The sequence below is a fragment of the Artemia sp. Qi Xiang Cuo genome, chromosome 10 (genome assembly GCF_049724085.1).
Source record: "Artemia sp. Qi Xiang Cuo chromosome 10, ASM4972408v1, whole genome shotgun sequence".
Taxonomy (NCBI): domain Eukaryota; kingdom Metazoa; phylum Arthropoda; class Branchiopoda; order Anostraca; family Artemiidae; genus Artemia; species Artemia sp. Qi Xiang Cuo.
In genome coordinates, this window is record NC_142803.1 from 56,035,872 (window position 1) to 56,057,552 (window position 21,681).

Here is a 21,681-nt window from a genome sequence, read left to right on the forward strand (position 1 = left end):
CTGCAGGCAAATAGCATGAAAAATGCTATACCTGCAAGCACATTCAATGTGTACACACAATTTTTTTAAGAATATATACGTGATCTCATGGCGTACATTCATTGTGCAATTGACAACAAAACAGAAAAAAAAACCTGTCTGTTTAAATTATTACGACCAAACTCTCAAAGCTTACTTGACTACATTATACCTTGCCAAGTTTAAAAAACCTCGACTTTAGTGTGCCAACTTTTGAAATATTCACGTGTGAGTGTAGTGTCTCAGGCATGGCTTTTCCTTGCGCAATTCATGTGTATATTTTCATGTAGGTTTGTACGCTTGAATGTATTCGTGAATGTGTTCGTGATACTGTGTTCGTGAATGTGTTCGTGAAATCTTATACAAGCTTACTACTGCCGTATCGCTTGTTTTTTTATTGTTTCTTTTATTACGTATATGTTATTACGTATATGAGGGGGTTCTCCCCTTAGTCAATACCACGCTCTTTACGTAAAAAGTTTAAAAAAAAATAATTCACAAACCCGTGAATCACAAAGGCCGTTTAATTAAAATAGATAGCTCTTTTGAAAGCACTAAAAAAAATTTTAGCGTAAAGAGCGACGTATTGACTTGGGGGAGAACCCCCTCTTATACGTAATAATTTCTGTTCGTTTTAAGTTCTAATGTTGCTTCTTACTTTCAGTTGAAAAAACTTTTTTTTAATTTAATATCTGATCGTTTTTTTAAATAATGCTTGGAAATCCGGCGCCCCCTTCATAGAAATGTCCCTTACCCCAAAGAAACATCCTCCACGGAAAGATTTTCCCGAGTAATCCCCTCCTCCAGCCCCCCCCCCAACAGAAAAAAATCCTTCCTGAAAATATCTGTATACTTCCCAATAACCAATATAGTATGTAAGCAATGGACAAAGTTCATAACTTGCAGCCCTACCCCTGGGAACTGTTGGGGATTAAGTCATCCTAAAATACATATTTATTAGATTTTCGACTATGCTGAACAAAATGGTTATCTCAAAGTTTTAATTGGGTGACTTTGGGAAAAAATGAGTGTGGGAGGGGGCCTAGTTGCCCTCCATTTTTTTTCACTTAAAAGGGGCAATAGAACTTTTAATTTCCGTTCCAAGGAGCCCTCCTACGATTTTCTAGGACCATTGGGTCAATACGATTATCCCTGGGGAAAAGAAAAAAAAAAAAAAAAACAACAAATAAAGACGCATCCGTGATCTTTCTTCTGGCAAAAAATGGAAAATCCCACATTTTTGCAGATAGGAGCTTGAAACCTCTACAGTAGGGTTCTCTGATACACGGAATATGATGGTATGATTTTCATTAAGGTTCTGTAACTTTTAGGGGGTCTTTCCAACCCTTTTTCGAAAATCCACCAAATTTTCTCAGGCGCGTAACTTTTGATGGCTAAAATTAAACTCGATGAAACTTATATATTTGAAATCAGAATTAAAATATGATTCTTTTGACGCATCTATTGGTATCAAAATTCCGTTTTTTAGAGTTTCGGTTACCATTGAGCCGGGTCGCTCCTTACTTACAGTTCGTTACCACGAACTATTTGATACTAAAATAATAAAATTGAAACTAGCATATTTATATGCATCAAAATAAATAGTTTTTCGGGCAATTCACAAAATAATGAACTTCCGGATTATTCACTAGATTATTTTCAGAGAGAGTTCATTGACAAAGTTCATTCAAAGTTCTTGATGTAAATTTTCTTCTTTAATCTTGCCCAAATGTAAAACAAATTTCCAATGAAAGTGGCAAAGCCTTCCGTGTCTTCAAAATAGGTTGATCCGATAAGAAAAAATTTAGGGGGGGGGAGAGGCAAAATAGGTTGATCCGATAAACTTGCGTTAGGAGCACGTTTAATAAACGCAAACTTGGGTTAATTAAGTAAATTACACTACTTTAGACTACGCTAGGGGGGGCCCTCGCCCCCTTGATCCGCTACTGCAAAAAGTAGTCTTTATTTCTTTCTTCAAAAGTAATATATGTTTTACGTGTGCTAAAATTTGTTTCAAAATGTAACTTAATCTTCAGAGCAAAGAGTGTAGTCAACTTGTTAGAGTGGAGGCTGGCTCTAGTGTCGATTAAAAAATAATAACCAACGTCACCTAGCGTTTGGCATTTATTGGCATTTTTCAAGTTTTTTAATTGTGTTTTTCTCAGAAACTGAGATCAGACACTTATTACCACATTGGTATTTGTACCGTTACACTAATTTTTCTTTATTCTTACACTTACTCGTCTACACTAGCGCCATTTTCTACTTTTATAAGTTGCTCATAGTATTTGATTCAGAGTCTAAAAGTTCAGGTGAATTTCGTGATACTTTCCCCACTTGATGATGTTTAAAATGTCAGAGAAATAAGGTCAACACCATGGGCGTAGGCAGCATATTGTCTGGGGGGGCAGTCGATAGTGTGATGGAGTTTTATCAACTGCTTTTTCCAAACCATCTGCTTTTTCAGCCATATCTAATGTAAATTTGAAGGTCTAGGGGGGGGGGGGGCAGCTGCCCCCTCCTCCCCCCTTCCTACGTCCATGGTCAACACCATTACGGAAACCTCTATAGTGTAAAACCGAGGGTATCAGCACCATAAATAGAAAAAAAAAACAGAGCAATTTTCTCGGAAAAATCTCTGGCTCCTGGTTTTACTTTTTAATCTGCGTTTAAATTCATTTGCAACATATTTTACAACAAAAAGAAAACTTTCACATATTCCTTTTCCACATCTCAGAAATTGTAAATGGAACTTGTTATTTTAACAGCGATTAAGTGCTTGTACTACTACTTCTACTTTCAACTTTCTGCAGCGTCAAGCCCTGCAAGGCCAACACAACCGCAAACACCTTTTCCCCAAAGAGATGTATTTAGACCTTCATACTTTTCTCCCCCCCCCCCCCCCATGAAGTTTCTATTTCCTTTAAATTCTTTTTTATGACATCTTTCCACCCCGATCAAGGACATCCTGCTTTTCATATAGCCATAGACAGGTCGTCAAAAAGTGCTATCTTTCGGCAGCTCTTTGATCTCCAACTCCACCTTCTAGTGGCAACTTACAGGATCGAGAAGGAAGAGTCCTCCCGAGAACTCCGGACATACCAGTGATACCTCCACTTTTTTTATCAGGTTTCTGTAGCCTGACTGGGAAGATATGCTAGCAGCAACAAGCTACCGCGAAGACTGGAGACTTCTTGTCGATGCCCTTGTCGGCGCCCTTGGAGGCACAAGAAGATATAAGGTCTAAGGTAAGGTCTTTAATCAGAAATTCACGGCCTAGCCATTTAAGTCTTTATTTCATTTTGAAAATCAAAAACTCCACCAAAAATAATTTGATTATAGTTTTCAGATTATGTGGGCTAAAAATTTTTTTTTTAACAATTTATGCGAAGGAAAAAGCTTTTTTTTCCATCCATACTTTTCTTAATTTTACTTTTGCCGACTATAAGATCATTTTGATAATATATCATGGTTGCAGCGGTAGCTGCAACAAAGTAAGAAGCGAACCACAGTCTATAGTAACCAAAAGTTAAAAAACGCGATTTGAAGAGAATGCCTAATGAACAAAAAATCGCCATCTGACACTGAATCAGGAATGGTGACTATTGTTTCGGTTAATCTTAAAAGTAAAAGTTTATTGCGAAAAGAAATTTATTGTAATTTCGAAAAAAGCCTGAAACCCCCTTGAAAACGGCGTCAGATCGAAATAAAAAGTGCACCATTGGAATCACCATGGCCCAAAACCTTTTGTAGGATAATTACCCATCTTGAACACCAAGGAAAATGACTTGAAAATGAAGGAAAATGAGGGCAAATGAGCCCCCCCCCTCCCTTCAGGCACCCTCCCCGCAAACTAGTCCTATAAAAATTTTGAGATAACCATTTGGTTTAACATAGTTCAAAGGCCCAATATATATGGTTTCGATGATGATATGGCCCTCCATGTTCCCTGGGGAAGGGCTTTATGTGGCATCGGGCGTATCGATATCGCGCGATCGGTATCGGATGTAGTGGTATCGTTGTACTGTATCGGGAATATCGGTATCGGTATCCGATGCTTTTTTCCGTCATTTTCTAGGCTCATTTTTTAAAGCATGTCCCGGCAAGGTATGATGGATGCAGCGGTAGCTGCAACCTAGTAAAGAGCGAACCACAGTCCGTAGTAACCAAAAGTTAAAAAACGCAATTTCAGAAAACTGCCTAGTGAAAAAAAATCCATCTGACACTGACTCAGGAATGTTAACTATTATTTCGGTTCGTCTTGAAAGTTAATTTTATTGCGAAAAGAAATTTATGGTGATTTCGAAAAAAGCCCCAAACCCCTGGAGAATGACGTCAGATTAAAATGAAAAGTGTACCATTAGAATCAGCATGGTCCAAAACCTTTTGTAAGATAATTACAGCCCCCTCCCCCTTGACCACCAAGGAAAATGACTTTTTTGCGTGGGCAGCACTGATGTGTCTCCTTTTTTTTCTTTTCTTTTTTTTCACCAGGGCATGATAGAGAGATCTTTAATGGCTAATTCGAATTGCAATTAAATTTTCTAGTGCCCTTTTTAAGTGACCAAATAGATTGGAAGGCAAATAGTCCCCCCTCCCTTCAGGCCCCCTCCCCGCAAACTAGTCCTATAACAATTTTGAGATAGCCATTTTGTTTAACATAGTTAAAAGTTCCAATATATATGGTTTTGATGATAATATGACCCTTCATATTCCCTAGGGAAGGGCTGTATGTGGCATTGGGCATATCGATATCGCGCGATCTGCATCGGGTGTAGTTGTATCGTTGTACCGTATCGGGGATATCGGTATCGGTATCCGGTGTTTTTTCAGTCATTTTCTAGGCTCATTTTTAAAGCCTATCCCGGCTAGGTATGATGGTTGCAGCGGTAGCTGCAACCTAGTAAAGAGCGAACCACAGCCCGTAATAACCAAAAGTTAAAAACACGGTTTGAGAAAACTGCCTAGTGAAAAAAAATGACATCTGACACTGACTCAGGAATGTTAACTGTTATTTCAGTTCGTCTTGAAAGTAAAAGTTTATTGCGAAAAGAAATTTATGGTGATTTCGAAAAAAGCCTCAAAACCCTCGAAAATGACGTCAAATCAAAATGAAAAGTGTACCATTGAAACCAGCATGGTCGACAACCTTTTACAGGAAATTACAGTCCCCCTCCCTGAACAACAAGGAAAACCACTCTTTTTCATCGGTAGCAATGATCTGTAGGCTATCCCGTTTTTTTTCAACAGGCCTAGCGGGCTACCAGAACATCATAGAGAGATGCTTAATGACTTATTCAAAAGCTAAATCTCATATTTACGTGCTCTTTATAAATTCCACCATCTACAAGTGCCATATGGCACTAAAATGGCACTTTTTGTGCTATTTCACAAGGGGTGGCAGCATGCCACCCCTAACAGGCTACCATAAAATCGTAGACAGATCTTTTATAGCTCATATAAAAGATATTGCTCATATCTACGTCTTTCATATAGCTTACATTCCACCATCAGCAAGTTCCAAATGGCACTAAAAACGGCATTTTTGATGCCGTGTCTCAAGTGGAAAAGCTTGGGCTATTGGGCTAGCAGAACTTATAAGAGTGATGTTTAATGACTCATTTGAAAACCATTGCTCTTATATATGTGCTTTTTTTTATCAATTTTACCATTCCTGTGCGATATAGCACCGAAAACAACACTTCTTAAGCGGAAAAGCTCTTAAGTACAAAACAGGTACTATTGTCATAGTTAGGTTCCAGAACCCTTAACTGGAGGTTCACAAGAGCCCCTCAGGTACAATCCCGTCCCACCCCCCTTTTTAAGTTTCAAAAATCGTCTGCTCATCAGTAAGCTACTGAAACGTTAGCAGGCTACCACACCGTTTTAGATAGATGTTTAATGGCTCAATTAAAAGCTATTGCTTATGTTTACTAGGTTTTTAAAATTTTTTATCATCTATTAGATTTTACAGATTTTAATGTTAAATAGTTCCTGGCGAAAATTTGCAATGAACTCTTTTTCATGGTTGAAATATTAGCTGCAACATAGTAAAGAGCGAACCACGGCGCATAATAACTAAAAGTTAAAAAAAAATGTGAAAACACTCATTTGTTTTTCTTTTTTCCAGGCCTAGCGGGTTACTATAACATTATAGAGAGATGATTAAGAGCTCGTTCAAAAGCTATTTTTCATATGTACGTGGTTTATATAAATTTTGCCGTGTGAAAATACCATTGGGCACGAAAAAAGGCACTTTTTATGCCGTTTCTCAAGGGGTGGGCTAGCGGGCTACCAGAACATCTTAGATAGATTTTTGATAGCTCATATAAAAATTATTCCTCATGTTTACCTTCTTCCTATAAATTCCACCATCTGCAAATTTCAAAGAGCACTAAAAACAGCACTTTTGGTGCCAAAGTGGAAAAGTGGGGCTAGTGGGCTACCAGAACTTTTTAGAGTGATGTTTATTGGCTGATTTGAAAATCAGCCAATTTTGCTCATATATACGTGCTTTTTATCAATTCTAATATTAGTATTAGTAAGTGAGATTTAGCACTGAAAACAACATTTTTGGTGCCACGTCTTAAGTGGAAAATCTTGAAAACATAAAACGGTATCATTTAATAATTATGTTCCAAAGCCCTGAACTGGAGGTTTGCAAGAACACTTCCTGCAAATTCCTTCTCCAGCCCCCTTAATAATTTACGCAATAAAAGTCCTACAAACACCGATGTATTAAATTACATTATTAGAGGCAGGGTTCATTCCGTACAGTGCTAGACTTCAAATTAGATTAACATGCGTTCGATTCCAGCTTGGATTTTTTTTTTAATCATGGTTTTCCTCTTGATATGATTACTTTTCAGATAATCCTCTATTTTTACAAACGTGATGCACTTATTTTTTAAGGCATATCCCGGGAGGGCTCATTTTGAACATGTTACTCATATCAAAGTTTTTTTTATCGATTTTATCATCCAAAAGTGTCATATAGCACTAAAAAAGACACTTTTGGTACCACTTCTTAAGTGGAAGAGTTTGGAAGCATACAACTGTACCATTGCAATAATTATGGTTCATAGCCCTTAAATGGAGGTTTATAAGAAACCCTCATATAAGCTCCCCCTCCAGGCCCTCTTAGTAAGTTGGGGAAACAACCGAAAGTGCACTTTGTGGGAATGTGGTATCAAATCGAACTTATAGAAAGCGATTAGGTGTTAATGTCGGCTTCTAAATGAGCCTTTAAACAGCTTTCTTTTGTTAGAATAGTCTGCTAGTTTCTGCTAGTGCTAGTCAATAGGTGATGTATAAAGCCCTGTCTTCATTATGGCCTTTTCAGGCGAAGTCGGCCAAGCTTTTTGCTCATCGAAAAACAAACGTTCCTGAAAAACATGTATTGTTTTGGGAAGCATGAATAATGAACTTTATGTTATAGACTGAAAGTTTTTCTCAGCTGTCAAGGTTGTTTGCAGTATTTTCTTGAGGTGTCTTATCTCCTCCCCTAGATCGGTGACAATTAGAAAATATCTCAATAATAAGTTTTAAACTGAAACTAAGAAGTGACACTAAAAATTCAAATGAACATACATTATTCCGTATAAATAAAAAAGATAGTGGCAGCGTTGTTTCCCCAACCTTTTTTAATTAAATTTTAATCAAAAACGAACGAAGATTAATCTAAAAAAACAAAGTTTTTCCGACGGAAGTAAAGAGCGAAGTTGAAACTTAAAACGGAAAAAAATTATTACTTCACAGCCTATTTAATATATATTAATAAAACTAGTACAAATAAACCAACTAATTATGTTTCCCTATGCTTTTAGTATTATACAAAACTAGCGCTTTACTGAAAACACAAAGTAATAGCCTATAGGAGTTATGGTACAGTAAAAGCAAACCAATTAAGGACATTTTTTTACAGAATAAAAATATTATCAATCCCTTTTATGTTCAATCCCTATTAAGATAAAGCAACAATCCATTTTAGAATTGTTGCATTATTTTTTTTACGTTTAATTTGGTATCACTTCTGCGCAATGGCTCAGTTCAATGACTGGCTCTCGTTTTGGTTCTAAAAAACCTGTCATGGTTAGTTTCTACACAAGTTCGAAGTAAAACCATCTTGATCGTATTACGACTATAGACTAGCTTTAGAATTTGTATAAGAAATAATCGGATTTCCAGAGTTCATATTATGTCTTATTTGATCTTCTTTTCAAGTAATGCTAAAGCATATTTCTTACAATTTAAGACTGTATATTACCCACTATTGGTATTATAGCTGTTGAGACCAAAATGCTACTTGATATATCAATGCAATATTTCTGTATGATGTTCAATTACTTCGCGGTTATTAAAAAATATTTAGTTTTACGCTTATGTTTTTAAGATAATTTTAATTGTAGGCTATACTAAAAGTTACTGATGTCACAACTGGTGTAAGACTATGAAAAGCTTTATAGATTTGTTTAGTGTTGTCAGGCTACATACTCACTTTTGACTCTTAAATCAATAATCCTGTGTTTTATACGTGACTTTGTGTTTTCAGTAAAGTACTAGTTTTGTATATTCCTAAAAGCATAGGGAAACATAATTAGTTGGTTTATATGTACTAGTTTTATTGATATATATTAAATAGGCTGTGAAGTAATAGTTTTTGTCCGTTTTAAGTTTCAACTTCGCTCTTTACTTCGGAAAACTTTTTTTTTTAGATTAATATTATTCAAGCACATTCCTGGCCAAAGAATGTAACCTCTTCTACTCTCAGACTTTTTGTACCTCTCAACTTTTCAGACTCTTTAATTTAGGATCTGCGATTCTATGACCAGCCTGCATGGAAACCAAGAAGAATCATAATTTTATATAAATTCTTTGACCTACAATGCCTTTCCATTTAGAAATAAAACGAATTGAAAAATAAAAACGGGTACAATGTTTGAAATAAGACAGTGCAAAATAAACAAAAGAAGCCTTCTTTATTCGTAATACAAGAAAAGTCCGAATATTCGCTTCATTTCCGGAAGTCTTCATCAACAGGAATAATATAAACATTAATTTTTTTTTTTTTTTTTTTTTTTTATGTAATTTTTTTTTTATTGTTCGTGTTTTTGTTTTCTTTTTTCTTTTTTCATGCTTTGTTTAATTTAGTTTCCCCGTTGATAAAGGCTTCCAGACGTGAAGTCGAAATATCTGGACTTTTATTATTACTAGTCGAAAAAAGGCAGTTTTGTGATTTTCCACTGTCTTATTATACCTGCTTTTCTATATGTTCATTTTGTTTTATTCAAATACGAGGCTGTAAGGCATAATGAACAAATTACTTAAAAAAATATTTACTCGCTATGCACTGATCAGAGTCGCAGATAGGGCCAACTGAAGAAAAGCTCACAGCTAGTAATATAAATTAAGGTCCACTGAGGATGGGAACTTGGGGGGATTAAAACACATGGTGGCACTGAACTGAATTACACTAGATATTGAGCTAATTTCAGAACTCTCCTCATAGAAAAGAGGATTCCAATAATTAAAAATTCAAAGTAAAAAAAAAAAAATTATACAAGCATAGGCTGCACAATAGTGCTGTCTAAGTAAAAAGCAAAGTGGCCTCTATTTAGTACTTTTTTTCCATCAAGACACTTAGCATGGAAGGAGTCGTTGTAGAAACTTCGGAAGGAGCTCAATCGAATGGAAAGTGATAGTTTTAGTACCATTTTTAAGATTCAAAAAGACCTGTAGGGCAACCAGCCCACGTCCCCTGCCCCCATCTCCAAAAATACACCTGCTCAAAATTTTGATATAGTCGTTTTGTTTAAGCATAGTTGAAAGGTCCAATAATTATGCCTCTGTGTCAACACAGAGTATGCCTTTACAGAATTATGGCTCAGATCTAAAAAAATAATTAAATAAAAAAAAATTCAACTGAAAGTAAGGAGCAACATTAAAACTTAAAATGAACAGAAATTATTGTGAATATGAGGGGGTTGCCCCCTCCTCAATACCTTGCTCTTAACGCTAAACTTTGACTTTCTGTTCCAACTATTAAAGAATGACTCATGAAACGCAAGAATCGTTTAATTAGAATAATAAGCTTTTTTTTAAGTTAAAAAAACATGGTGATTCATTAAGGGTTTCCCAGATTGAATGATTCAGCTGTTTATAAAAATCGCTCACACAGAGGCTGCATTTTCAATGCTGGAGTTCACTTTTCTTCTTGTAAAAGGAAACAAGAGGTCTTAAATTTTCAAAAACGGTTGATTTCTTATTAGCCTAAGTGATTTCGGCCTACTTTATTGTTTTGACTGTTTCAAGCCTCACCTTCCTGAATCTGATGGTCTGTTCCTAATTTCTTGTACGGTTCACATTATAGCAACTTTGAATTTTCTGCCAAACTTTCTGTTCTATTTGCGAAAGCCTGGTAAACTTTCTTAGTTCACTTTCTGGCAAATCATACGCTAAAAGCAAAAAAGTAGATTTGTTAGTTAACTAAGTTTCGTTAAATCGAACGCAACTTTGGTATAAGGATGCATCATGGCATGGATGCTGAGGACATGACAGTTCCTCTTTATTTGTGTGTATATCTGCAAGAAAATGGGAAGATATACCAAATACCCAGTATACCCAATACCAAATGGGTATTGGGGATATCTCAGAGAAAAATTTCGTAAAGAAACCCACAAAGGTAGCCAATGTGCACTTGTGTTTCGGAATAAGCAGATATTTGGGAGTGTGGGCGAAAAAGAGAGGCTAATTAGGGATTAATCTGCGATGAAATAGGCCCCCCTTCACGGGATTGGTTCCAGACATGTGTACAACACAGAAACAATTTTTTCAAGTACTATTTCCTCGATTTGCGCTCCTTTAGTTAATTAAAGTGAGCTATGCGCCTATGTGTTTGTCTTGTAACCTTGACACAAGCGTATGTCAGAAGCAAATGGGGACACCAAGGATGTGTCAGTTTGATTGAAATGATGGTGACAATCGGTGACATGTGTATAAAATTTTTATAAGAGTATTAGCCGCGTGGCAACCCTGCTACAAACGGTATTAACGGCATTGTTTTAGCACTACTATCGTTTGCCCTTAACTTTCTGTTAGTAATAGATTAAATCCGCTTGCACATAGCAATGATCGCATCCAGCTTGGCAAAAGTTGGCTTAGGATTCCAGGCCTAAATAGGTTACTTATGCAGATTAATCGTTGACTACGCATCAGAAAAATAATTATTCTTTCGGATTGCTTTAACTGTTTAGGAATTTATTGGAATAGAGCCGGAACGGTCTACCCGGCCAACGCTGTATCGGTACCGAAACCTTTTCTTATGAATTACACGGTTCGAACTTATTGAGTATGAGCATAATAAGAGACTAGGGACCTTTTCTGTTATACGTACAGATCCCCTCTTGTGGAATTTAGGTTGTACATAAACCGAATATTTAAGTTTGTTCCCTGCTTAACTCAATGAAGAAGGTCAATACCCGGCAATATTTCCTCAAACAGATCCTTTCCTTCGTCTCCTCCGCCAAAAAAACTCCCACACACAGGAGTCAAACAATGACCGTCTGGTCCCCCACCGTTGTTTATTACAGTTGTATGTACGTTTTACTGTGTATAGTTGATGCCCTAATTTATAGATCCCTGTATGTACTTGCCACTCGCTTATCGCGTAGGCAGAGATATCAATGGAGGCAATAAGAAGGCCACTAAAAACTTAAATAGTGGTATACGTAAAACAGAAAAATCCGAGAAAACCACGCATTTCTACGATTTCCTAAGAAATTCTGATTTTCCTCATATAGTTTGGCTGTTCTACTTTCTTTGATTTCCTTCCCCCCAAATAAATTCCTACGTACGTCTTCGGAATCGTACTGTGATTAAACAGTTTTCAATGTCAACAGTATTTTTCGCTGCAATTTCTGCTGGGGGATTTTCCGTGGGGATTTTTTTAGGGGAAATTTTGCTCTGGGGGAATTTGCCAAAATTCATATTCGAAATTCTTCTTATGGTTTTCTTCCTTTTTTCTGACTTAATTTTAAGCGTGGAGACGGTAAGGGTAATTGCCTGGGATAAATCACCAGGATTGAATTGTCTAGAGGATATATCCGTGGGGATTTTTCCGTAGAGGTGGAGATTAAATAAAAAAAGCAAGTTTTTTTCAACTGAAAGTAAGGACCGGCATTAATACTTAAAAGGAAAAGAAACTATTACGTATATGAAAAGGGTTGCTCCTCCTCAACACCTCGCTCCTTACGCTAAAGTTTTAATTTTGTCCCAATTCCCTAAGAACGACTCCTGAAACACAAAGGTCGTTTAATTAGAACAATAAGAAGTTGGTTTTTCAAAAGTACAGCAAAACTTTAGCGTAAAGTCCGAGGTGTTGAGGAGGTCAACCCCCTTCATATACATAATAATTTTGGTTCTTTTTAAGTTTTAATGTTGCTCCTTATATTCAGTTAAAAAACTAGTTTTTTTATTTAATTTCTGATGGTTTTTTAAATAATGCCAGGAAATCTGGCTCCACCTCCACGGAAAAATCACACCTTCCCATGGATACAATCTCTAAAAATTGTTTCTTTTTCATTTAATGGTCAAGAAAAAAACGTTCTAAATGTCGAATTAAGCCGATTCCCATTACGAATTAAGCTCTATAATAGCAAAACAGTAGTATTGTTTAATAAAAAGCCCTATAATAATACTGTATAGCCCTATAATAAGCCCTATAACAAAAGAGTAGTATTCCAAGTATAGTACTTGCTACCGTGACAAGTGAATCTCACCCCTCCCCCCCCCCTCCCATGGGGCCAGATATAGCCTGTTCTGCACATAATTTGACTTTTTTTATATTCTTTGAATTCCTTCCCCCGAAATGAACTCAGCTTCAGACTGACACTCTAATTGAATAGTTCTAAAATAGAAAAGGAGCGTTCACACTCTTGTATTGTAATTCCTATATATCTTCCTTATTCACATTGGTTTTCAAAGGCAGATTACCTTATTAAAATATTCGTATATTTGCAATAACAGATATTTCAGAACTACCTTTGGCACTTATGAAATGTAGGTTCTGTTTTCATGAAGAGAAATTTTTGCAAATGTCAGGCATACATGTAGGAAATCATTTGAGGGGGAGGGAAAGTGTAAGTTTAGGAAACACAGGAAGGCGAATTATATTGAATAGTTGGGAAATTCTGCCAAAAAAAGGGAGAATATTGAGCCAAATCGAAAGGGCGTGATTGACTCGGTGGATGGGTAGATCAAACAAAATGTTCCATGGGGAATTGAGAACGAAAAAAAATGAACAAATTTCTTCCCGGGGAAGAGAGAGTTCTCCAGATTAATCTTTAGGCATTCTCCTTATCCCTCACTCATATTCTTAAAAATTAAAAACAAGTGTCATTCTCCGAGCCCTCCCCAAAAAATAACCCAAATGTGTAAAAATACGGAATATCCCCTGTGTAGTCTCAGCCTTAGTGGTGCGCAGGGTAGGGTACCCCAACACACTTTGAGATTATGCCGATTTCCCCAAACAATTTCTGGTAGTTTTTATGGAATGTACCTATTAGTTTTTTCCAACTTTACCCTCCCCTCTCAAAGTGCTGACCCCGAAAAATTACTGCTTCCATGATTTATTAGTCCGCCCTCTCTCCTTAGAAGAAGCCGCTTAATATTCTTCAGGCGACGACTCTGTCCATTCATGTCAAGACATTGATCAATTAATGATTCATCAGAGTTTAGTGCTTGAAATTCAATTTATGCTAACACCCTCTTTCTATGCTCCCTTTTAGCTTTATTATAATTCACTGTTACAGAAACCCGCAAAAATGTTTCCCACGAAGGATCTCGGTACCATTTAAATTGCACCTGTATCATTTGCACCTTATTTCCTAAGCACTTTTGGTACAATACGGATCCACTGAGGTTCCCACAAAATGAAAATCTTTCAAGGGATTCGTAACTCCAATACCAACTACAACGGAGAAGACAAAATTTCTAGCAATAGGAAATTATAAGTGGTGTTGCCAAAATATTGAGTCCTGGAGATGAACCAAATTAAAACCGTATATACAGTACAAAAACGTATAAGTACAAAAGTCTGTTTTGAATAATTTTGGTTTGAATGCACACATCGCCTTGTTCAAAACCATAGGGCATGCCTCATGTTTCCACCATTTAGCAGGAAAGCAAAAATAAGGATTTGAAGCTTTTGCAAGAGTAGCTTCATCTTAGCATCCAAACATAGAAAAAGTGGAAATTGCAGCATTCAATTAAATGGCGATGCTCATTTTTGAATTAAAAATGTAATGGTTTAAATAGTGAAATAGCAAAAAATTTGAATTTTTTAACTAAGGTTTTTCTAGTCCTTAATGAGGATGTATATTAAAAACAAATATATCAAATTATACGTATCGACCAGAAGAAAAGAGTTCTAAATACAATGTGAGAGGGTTACATCCTCTTCTTCTTCTTGTTCTCTCACTCTCCCTTTCTCTGTCTCATCTCCATCTCTCTCCTATAAAAGACGCTTTAAGCACCGTGGAAAACTCATAACCGACAGAAAATAAGGTTTATTGACAAAATTACAAACCGGGTTGAGCAAAGCTAGTCCTGATTTACTGACCCTATAACACTTCTGATGCTACACATTGAATAACAAATTTTACCGATTTTCGTTGATTTCGCCATTCTGATAAAAACGCTAGTCTATTCACAGAACACCGAGACATTTTCCAAAGTTGAAGCTAAAACTAGAAAATTATATTTTGGCAGCTCCATGCACTGGCGTTACCAAAACTCATCCCATAAAGACTAAAACAATAAGTAAACATACAAAATGGAACACAAAAAAAGTGAAATTTCACCTGAATTTTAGTTTCACCACGTTGAGCTGAGTTTTTTCCCAAACAATTTTTTTGTGTATTTAATTTAAATTTATTATTCTTTAGTCAAAATATTCTGCAGACATTGCATTCTAGCTTTTTTTAGAACACTAAAACAGATGTATTAGCTTAAAAGAGTATCAATCCCCTTTTACACTTTCCCAGAAACTTCTGATCAACGAGGGACCATCTGCCAGCAATATCCCTGGCGCGTGGGAACGGCTGCTGAAAGAAGCTCACACGATCCCGGCAAGGATAACTACTCCCTGACGCCTGCAATCGCGTGTCAGTCGTGCTTCGCATACAGTGCTGGAAACAACTAAATTTAAGTGTTGAACTCGTTGCATAGTGGATGTACTTTGAAATGAGCCTCAAGCGCCCACATCCCGATAGTGACTGTGATAACTATTCTGAAAAAAGCTTATGCTCCTCTCCAGTTGAAGAAGGATCAGGTCACGGAATGACCCGTAAACGAAGAAGAGGAATTATTGAAAAAAGAAGGCGTGACAGAATTAACCATAGCTTGTCAGAACTTCGACGTTTGGTGCCAACAGCAAGTGAAAAACAGGGATCGGCTAAACTTGAAAAGGCTGAAATTCTCCAAATGGCTGTTGATCACCTGAAAATGTTGCATGCTAAAGGTGCTATGTCTTTTGACCCACAGAGGGTGGCCATGGATTATCACAATGTAGGGTTTCGTGAATGTATGGCCGAAGTTTCACGGTATTTAGTGACTGTTGAAGGACTTGATTTGCAAGATCCTCTGAGATTACGAATGATGTCGCACCTACAACATTATACTGCGCAAAGAGAACTAGCTCAAAGACAATCTCAGTGGTTCCCTCAAACCTATCCAACACCGGGGACTTCTTCTATGTCAAGTTACCAATTCCCTCCTTTACCAAGTGAGCAAAATTTTATACCGCCAATGCCTAATGAAGACCAGATTAATGCTAATTTTGGTGTTCAAACTTCAGCTCGAGTTTTTTGTGCCCAAATACCTCCTGTTCATCCTCAAAATGCTGCAAGTGCTGCAGTGCAATACCCCTACCCCAATGCAAATACAGCAATAAGTGCTGGCTTTGGCCAATATCAACCGAGCACAAGTAGTGCCTCCCAGCCAAAACCTTATAGACCTTGGGGTGCCGAGCTTGCTTATTGACGGTGACTTGGGAGGTGTTTCTTTACACCTCAGTGAATATTTCCAGGAAGAATTATTATTTTTCTACTTGAAACAAGTGCTTAGTCAAAGCATATATGTGGCTCCAAATTGAAACCTTTCTAGTCTGTGTACATAGTGATATACACCCAAAGATCTCTTTTATATAAATTGTTAATAAATCATTTTGTTACTATGAAAATACGTTCGGAAATCAGGCGTAAGAAAACTACAAAAAAAAGGTACAAACTTAACTCTTAAGTATGTTTAGGCTAAAGCAAGGAACGAAAACAGGTATAAGAAAGGTATATAAGAACTAAATAAGTACGAGTAAGAATAGTTTTTATTAGGGGGGGGGGAAATTATATACGTTAAAAAGCTGTGTTTAAAGCAGTTTTGTTAGAGAGTGGGGGTTGAAATCTAAAACACCCCACTACCTACACTCATAAATGTATAAGTTTCTTATTGTCTTGCCCATATCGAAAGGGTGTATATATGTTCGAAGACGACTTGGAAAGTGAGAAAAATTTCTCTAACAGTTTTTGTCCGCCCGTCCATTTTTAGGATCCTATTTACTTCATATAATGTTGGGAAAGGTAAGTGAATTTTTCAGTACTTTTAGCTAAAGCATGAGCATGCCTATTTTTTATCAAGATGAAGATACATTATTCAGCTATTGCAATTTTGTAGACTTGGGGCGATTTGGAAATTTTTCATGAGATATTTTTTTTGAAGCTCTAAATTGTGTAATTTCTTAATTACTTTTTTGCAATGAATTCTCAAAACAATCAATATTCTTGGCTAGGGTCTATATTAAAATCCTCCTTTTGCATATATGCATAACAAGTTTAGCACAATTATATTTTATTAGTAAAATTATTCCTATTCAAGTATCCTCTGATGTTTTAAAGTATCGTTAAAAGTTGCTACACATATTTAGGACGGTTCTATTCGCTTTGGGCGATAAGGTCTCAGCAAGTACGAACGTTGGGAGATGGTTTCCTGCCCAAATCCTCCAGATATTAGATGATTTCCACAATGTTATCTATAACCTCTGATTTCTTTTTGTATACATTTTACCTTTTCTCTACTTTTTTTTCAAATATTCTTTCCCCTTTTAATGTTTCCCCTTCTCGAAATAAATTATCTGTACGTACCTGGATTCGACCATTGGCACGTTCTTTCTTAGCGGTTATACCATCAAAATAAAATGTTTCTCTACCGTTTTTAACCATTCTACACGTTTTGGGGGGGTGGAGGTCTGTATCAAAAACTCATATATATGCATATATATATATATATATATATATATATATATATATATATATATATATATATATATATATATATATATATATATATATATATATATATATATATATATATATATATATATATGTTGTACTGAGAGAAAAAAACAAAAGCACGGACTTTTTGCTTTTGTGTAATCTAAACAATCATCTGAATAATGTATAGCAAATCCTAATTTTATGGTAACCTTTATTGGGAAATCTTAGTATTTTTCCTATTTCTCATTATATGTTTCGTGTAAGCACTGAGTGCCTACCGTTTTGGATGAAAATAAATAAATAAATATTTCACAGAAGTTAATGCCCTTTTCCAGCAAAATATTACTCAGCCTGAAATCGCTGCTGAGATTCCGTAATTTGTTTCATTAGAAACTTTTTCGTCATAATTCTTAAAAAAAAACACATAATAGGAAAGCGGCTCATTTGCTATGTTATAATTCCAATTAAATCCTTAGTAATTAGCTAGTCTACCATGTTCAAGCTCCTAGAATTTGGAAAGAATTAGAAAAACATACAAATATCGTGACAGAATTGTGTACGCAAGAAGTGGACCTTAGGACCCTGGCACTCCCCAAAATACTAAAGTTCCATGAAATATCTGAGCACTTCGTGTTCAAAGTATCAAATAAAATTCGTTTTTTATTATTACCCCCCCCCCCTGCCCTTGAAAAAATGTGTGTTTGTGCCTATCGTGAGACGACATACAGCATTAAACTTTGCAACACGGACTTGAGATTAATTAAGAAGATTTATCCATGTCTTTCAAAAAAATTCTCAGGTGGATAAATTCATTATGACTATTTTATGAGGCCAATTTTTACAATATCCCAATTTTTACAATATCCAATTTTTTACTTTTTTTTTTTTTTTTTTTTTTTTTTTTTTAATTGTAGCCTACCACAATGTTGTCTCTTTATATTAACTGCAACTAACTACTAACTCGTATTATGGTTTGTGATAGTTCACATATAATACGAGCAGGGATCCTTCATGGTCGTGCAATGCAATAGCTCTTTATATTAACTGCAACTAACTACTAACTCGTATTATGGTTTGTGATAGTTCACATATAATACGAGCAGGGATCCTTCATGGTCGTGCAATAGCGTGACAAAAGCGAATAGCACTAATAGTACTAAAGTCGAAAATACTGAAACTATTCTCCGATGTTAGGTTTAGAATGGCTTTTGGATTAGAAAAATGAGAAAGATGGGGTCTCCTCCAATTGTTTTATATCCATTAATAAGAAGGTTAGTAAAAGAAAGAAAGATGCAGGGGCATCAATTTATGAAAATCTAGAAGTGGAACAATGCATTTTTCAAAATCTAGAGGGGGGTGATTTTGTTATTTTCTAGATTTCTTCAATGAAAATAACGAAAAAACTACATTTTTCAATGAAAATACCAAACAAAGTAAAATTTTCCAAATCTTGGGGTAAGTATTGCCCACCCCCTATTAACACTACTGTGAAGGCGTGGTTTATCCCAACATCTCTTTATTTGCATACACGCTTGAGAACATGGCGAAATCTACTCTCCGCTATTTACGAATAAGCTTCCTAAGGTTTAGAATCGTTCTTACCCTACCCTTTGCACCAATTAATAGGAGTTACGAAACATCTTAATAGAAGTCTCTATTGTGAATATTGAGAAATGCGCAAAATATATGCTTAATAGCTTTACATTAGTCAGTTCTCTTTTGTTAGGTCAAGGCTGTGTATAGGGAACATTGCCTTGACCTTCTCTCACCCCATTTAGAACCTTGAATATAGCTATGTCTCGACATTTCAAATTTGCATTTCAATTATATTTTTGACCAGTGCAACTAATGAAAAACATTTAATAGATTAATACAATCCAATTCTATTTCGTGACAAAAAAATCAAACAAATAAACAAGGCAAAATAAGATTTCACAGGCTTGAGCGACAATGGCCTAATAAAATAGGCCATTTTAAGGGGGAAGGCTTTGTTTAAAAAAATTCTAAGTCTTGTCTACCCTGTGTTTACTCGCCATTAACTTTTTTGTCACTTTTTCCGTTTGTTGTTTACTTGACATTCACTCTTTGTCACTTTCGTCCTTTTGTCGTTTAGCATACTAATCATTCACTTTTTCTTCATCTTTATTTGAGCCAGATCCGTAGCCTAAAAGCCCAATGGCATGAAGATCCGTATTTATATTCAAATAAAATATTCTGGAAATAAATATTGTTACCGTCACTTTAATTAAGCAATTTATGATTGAAGAAACAACGGGTTGGATCATAATTTTGATTAAAAATAAAACAAAAGAGTGATTCCAAAGAAACTTGTTGCAAAAGCGGAAAGCTGAATCCGCAGAACTTTTTGACTTTATGGCTCATATAAGCTTAAATCTTTGGATTTTGCCCAAATTGAAACTATCAGCCTTCTGAATTTTATTTTTAATTATCTAAAAAGATTAAGATAAATCAAATATATAACCTAAACGAGGAAAACTAAACAATCTGCAAGCAGAAACACAAGACTCGAAGCACCGAGGACATCGAAGTAAAAACATTTTTTAGGCTTATTCAAACGGTTTTAAGTCTTCCCGTACCTTAAACCACGATTTTCTAATATTTTTCATTTAGTTATTTTAGAATTATGAAGCTTCTAGGAAATCATCATATTTTGTCAGTGTTGTCACATGGAAGTTTAAAAACAAGTATGTCAAAACTAATTAGCAAAATTTTCCGCTTATTTTTCTTAAGTGTTTCTTAAGTAATTGTTGCTTAATATTTGTCCGCTTCTTAAGTATTTTGGTACTACAAAATCTTAACTTATTTTCTGCTGATTTTTTACCCACTTTCTTAAACCCTTCTTTTTTTGTGACCCCCGTTATTACCAAAATCTGCATAAATCCATGCAGAGGTTTTATCTTATTAAATCTGATTTCTTGACCTTTTTTTCCTTTTGGTAAGATATATGTGATAATGTAAATTCTAATTAGCCAATTAGATACTTGTTAAGAATCCGGTAAACACGCGATAAGTGAAGTTTTGTTAATGCTAATGAAATGAAACAAAATAGGATGAAAATATAATAGTTTATGAACAAATTTGGGCTATATATTTGGAAATTAGGGGGAGTGGGGGTAAAACACGGCATATATTAAATACGTAACCGAACCTAACCTAGGTACCTTTTTTGCCCCTTCATCCCCAAAAATCTAACTTTAAATATTTGTCATGGAATGAGCAATACCCCACTATGCAGCAAAAACCTGTTTCTCATAAAGAATATTTGAGATTTCGAGGCGGTCTATCTCGCGTGTTTACCAGATTCTTAACAAGTACCACCAATTAAAACAATCAGATTTAATTTTCGCTGACCTTGGTACTTCAAAAAGCCGAGATTAAAACTGCTAACTAAGGTACTTTGCTGAGGGCACTTCTGAAATAAATTATAAATTGGCTAAAAATTATCTTTGTACTTGTTTTTACTGTTATATCTAGCAATATAGTCCCGGAAATTATTTAGAAACAGCTCTAGCTATAACATTAGGGCTAACAAAAGTTGTTGGGTTTTAACTGTTCTTCACTCTGTATTCAAGGATAGTCAGGGGCGTCGTTTGGGGGGGTGGCAAGAGGGGGCGATTGCCCCCAAAATAATGTGGAGAAAAAAAATATTATACATTCCATGGCCTTTGACTATCCAGATATGGACCCCTCTACCCCCCCCCCCCGCCCCAATAAAAATACTGGAGATTCGCCCCTGAGGATAGTAGGCCTACTGTCTCAAGGACTGGCTGCATTCCTATGGTTTTTCTCCTTTTTTCTATTACCTTCTTACTGTCCAATCTAGTGCCGTCTTAGAATATTACATTGAAATAAAATAAAGCTGCCAACTCAGAGTCAGGGAAAGTTTCTTTAAATCCCAGTGTGAACTCTTGTTATTCATGCTTTCTAGGATAACATTTTCTATTGGGTGGAGTTGCTTTACTTAGCCCCACCCCCTGCTTTGCTAGTGGACAAATAAAAGTAATGTCACTACTAGAATAACAAGGGAAATCCCACAAAATAGACTATTACGTAGTTTGACTATCGATTATATCGAGATGTTTGTATTGACTGGGATAATATTAGTAATTTCGAATGCTAGACCTCATTTCCATCATTAATGGATAACATGTTTCCAAGCAATAAGGGATTTTTCTTCAGTTAAGGGAATTTTTCAGGTACACAAAAATCGCTACGCGTTAGAAAAAAATAATTTTTTTCCCTTGCGTAGTGTTTTCTAATTATATTGGCTTGATTTTTTTTTTATTTGATGAAATAAACCGAAACCTAAGTGACAAAT

The 21,681-nt window shown here is 35.7% G+C and overlaps 2 protein-coding genes across 2 annotated transcripts in view; one reads left to right on the plus strand and one right to left on the minus strand.

The window, feature by feature from the left end:
* The window catches only part of LOC148947918 (trypsin I-P1-like), a 146,344-nt gene that overhangs the window by 94,010 nt on the left and 30,653 nt on the right, over positions 1 to 21,681 (minus strand). The window lies entirely within an intron of this gene.
* Positions 15,190 to 16,185, plus strand: Hey (Hairy/E(spl)-related with YRPW motif). The gene has a single exon (XM_089095555.1). The coding sequence runs from the start codon at positions 15,247 to 15,249 to the stop codon at positions 16,054 to 16,056; it is 810 nt and encodes a 269-aa protein (XP_088951681.1). The 5' UTR covers positions 15,190 to 15,246; the 3' UTR covers positions 16,057 to 16,185.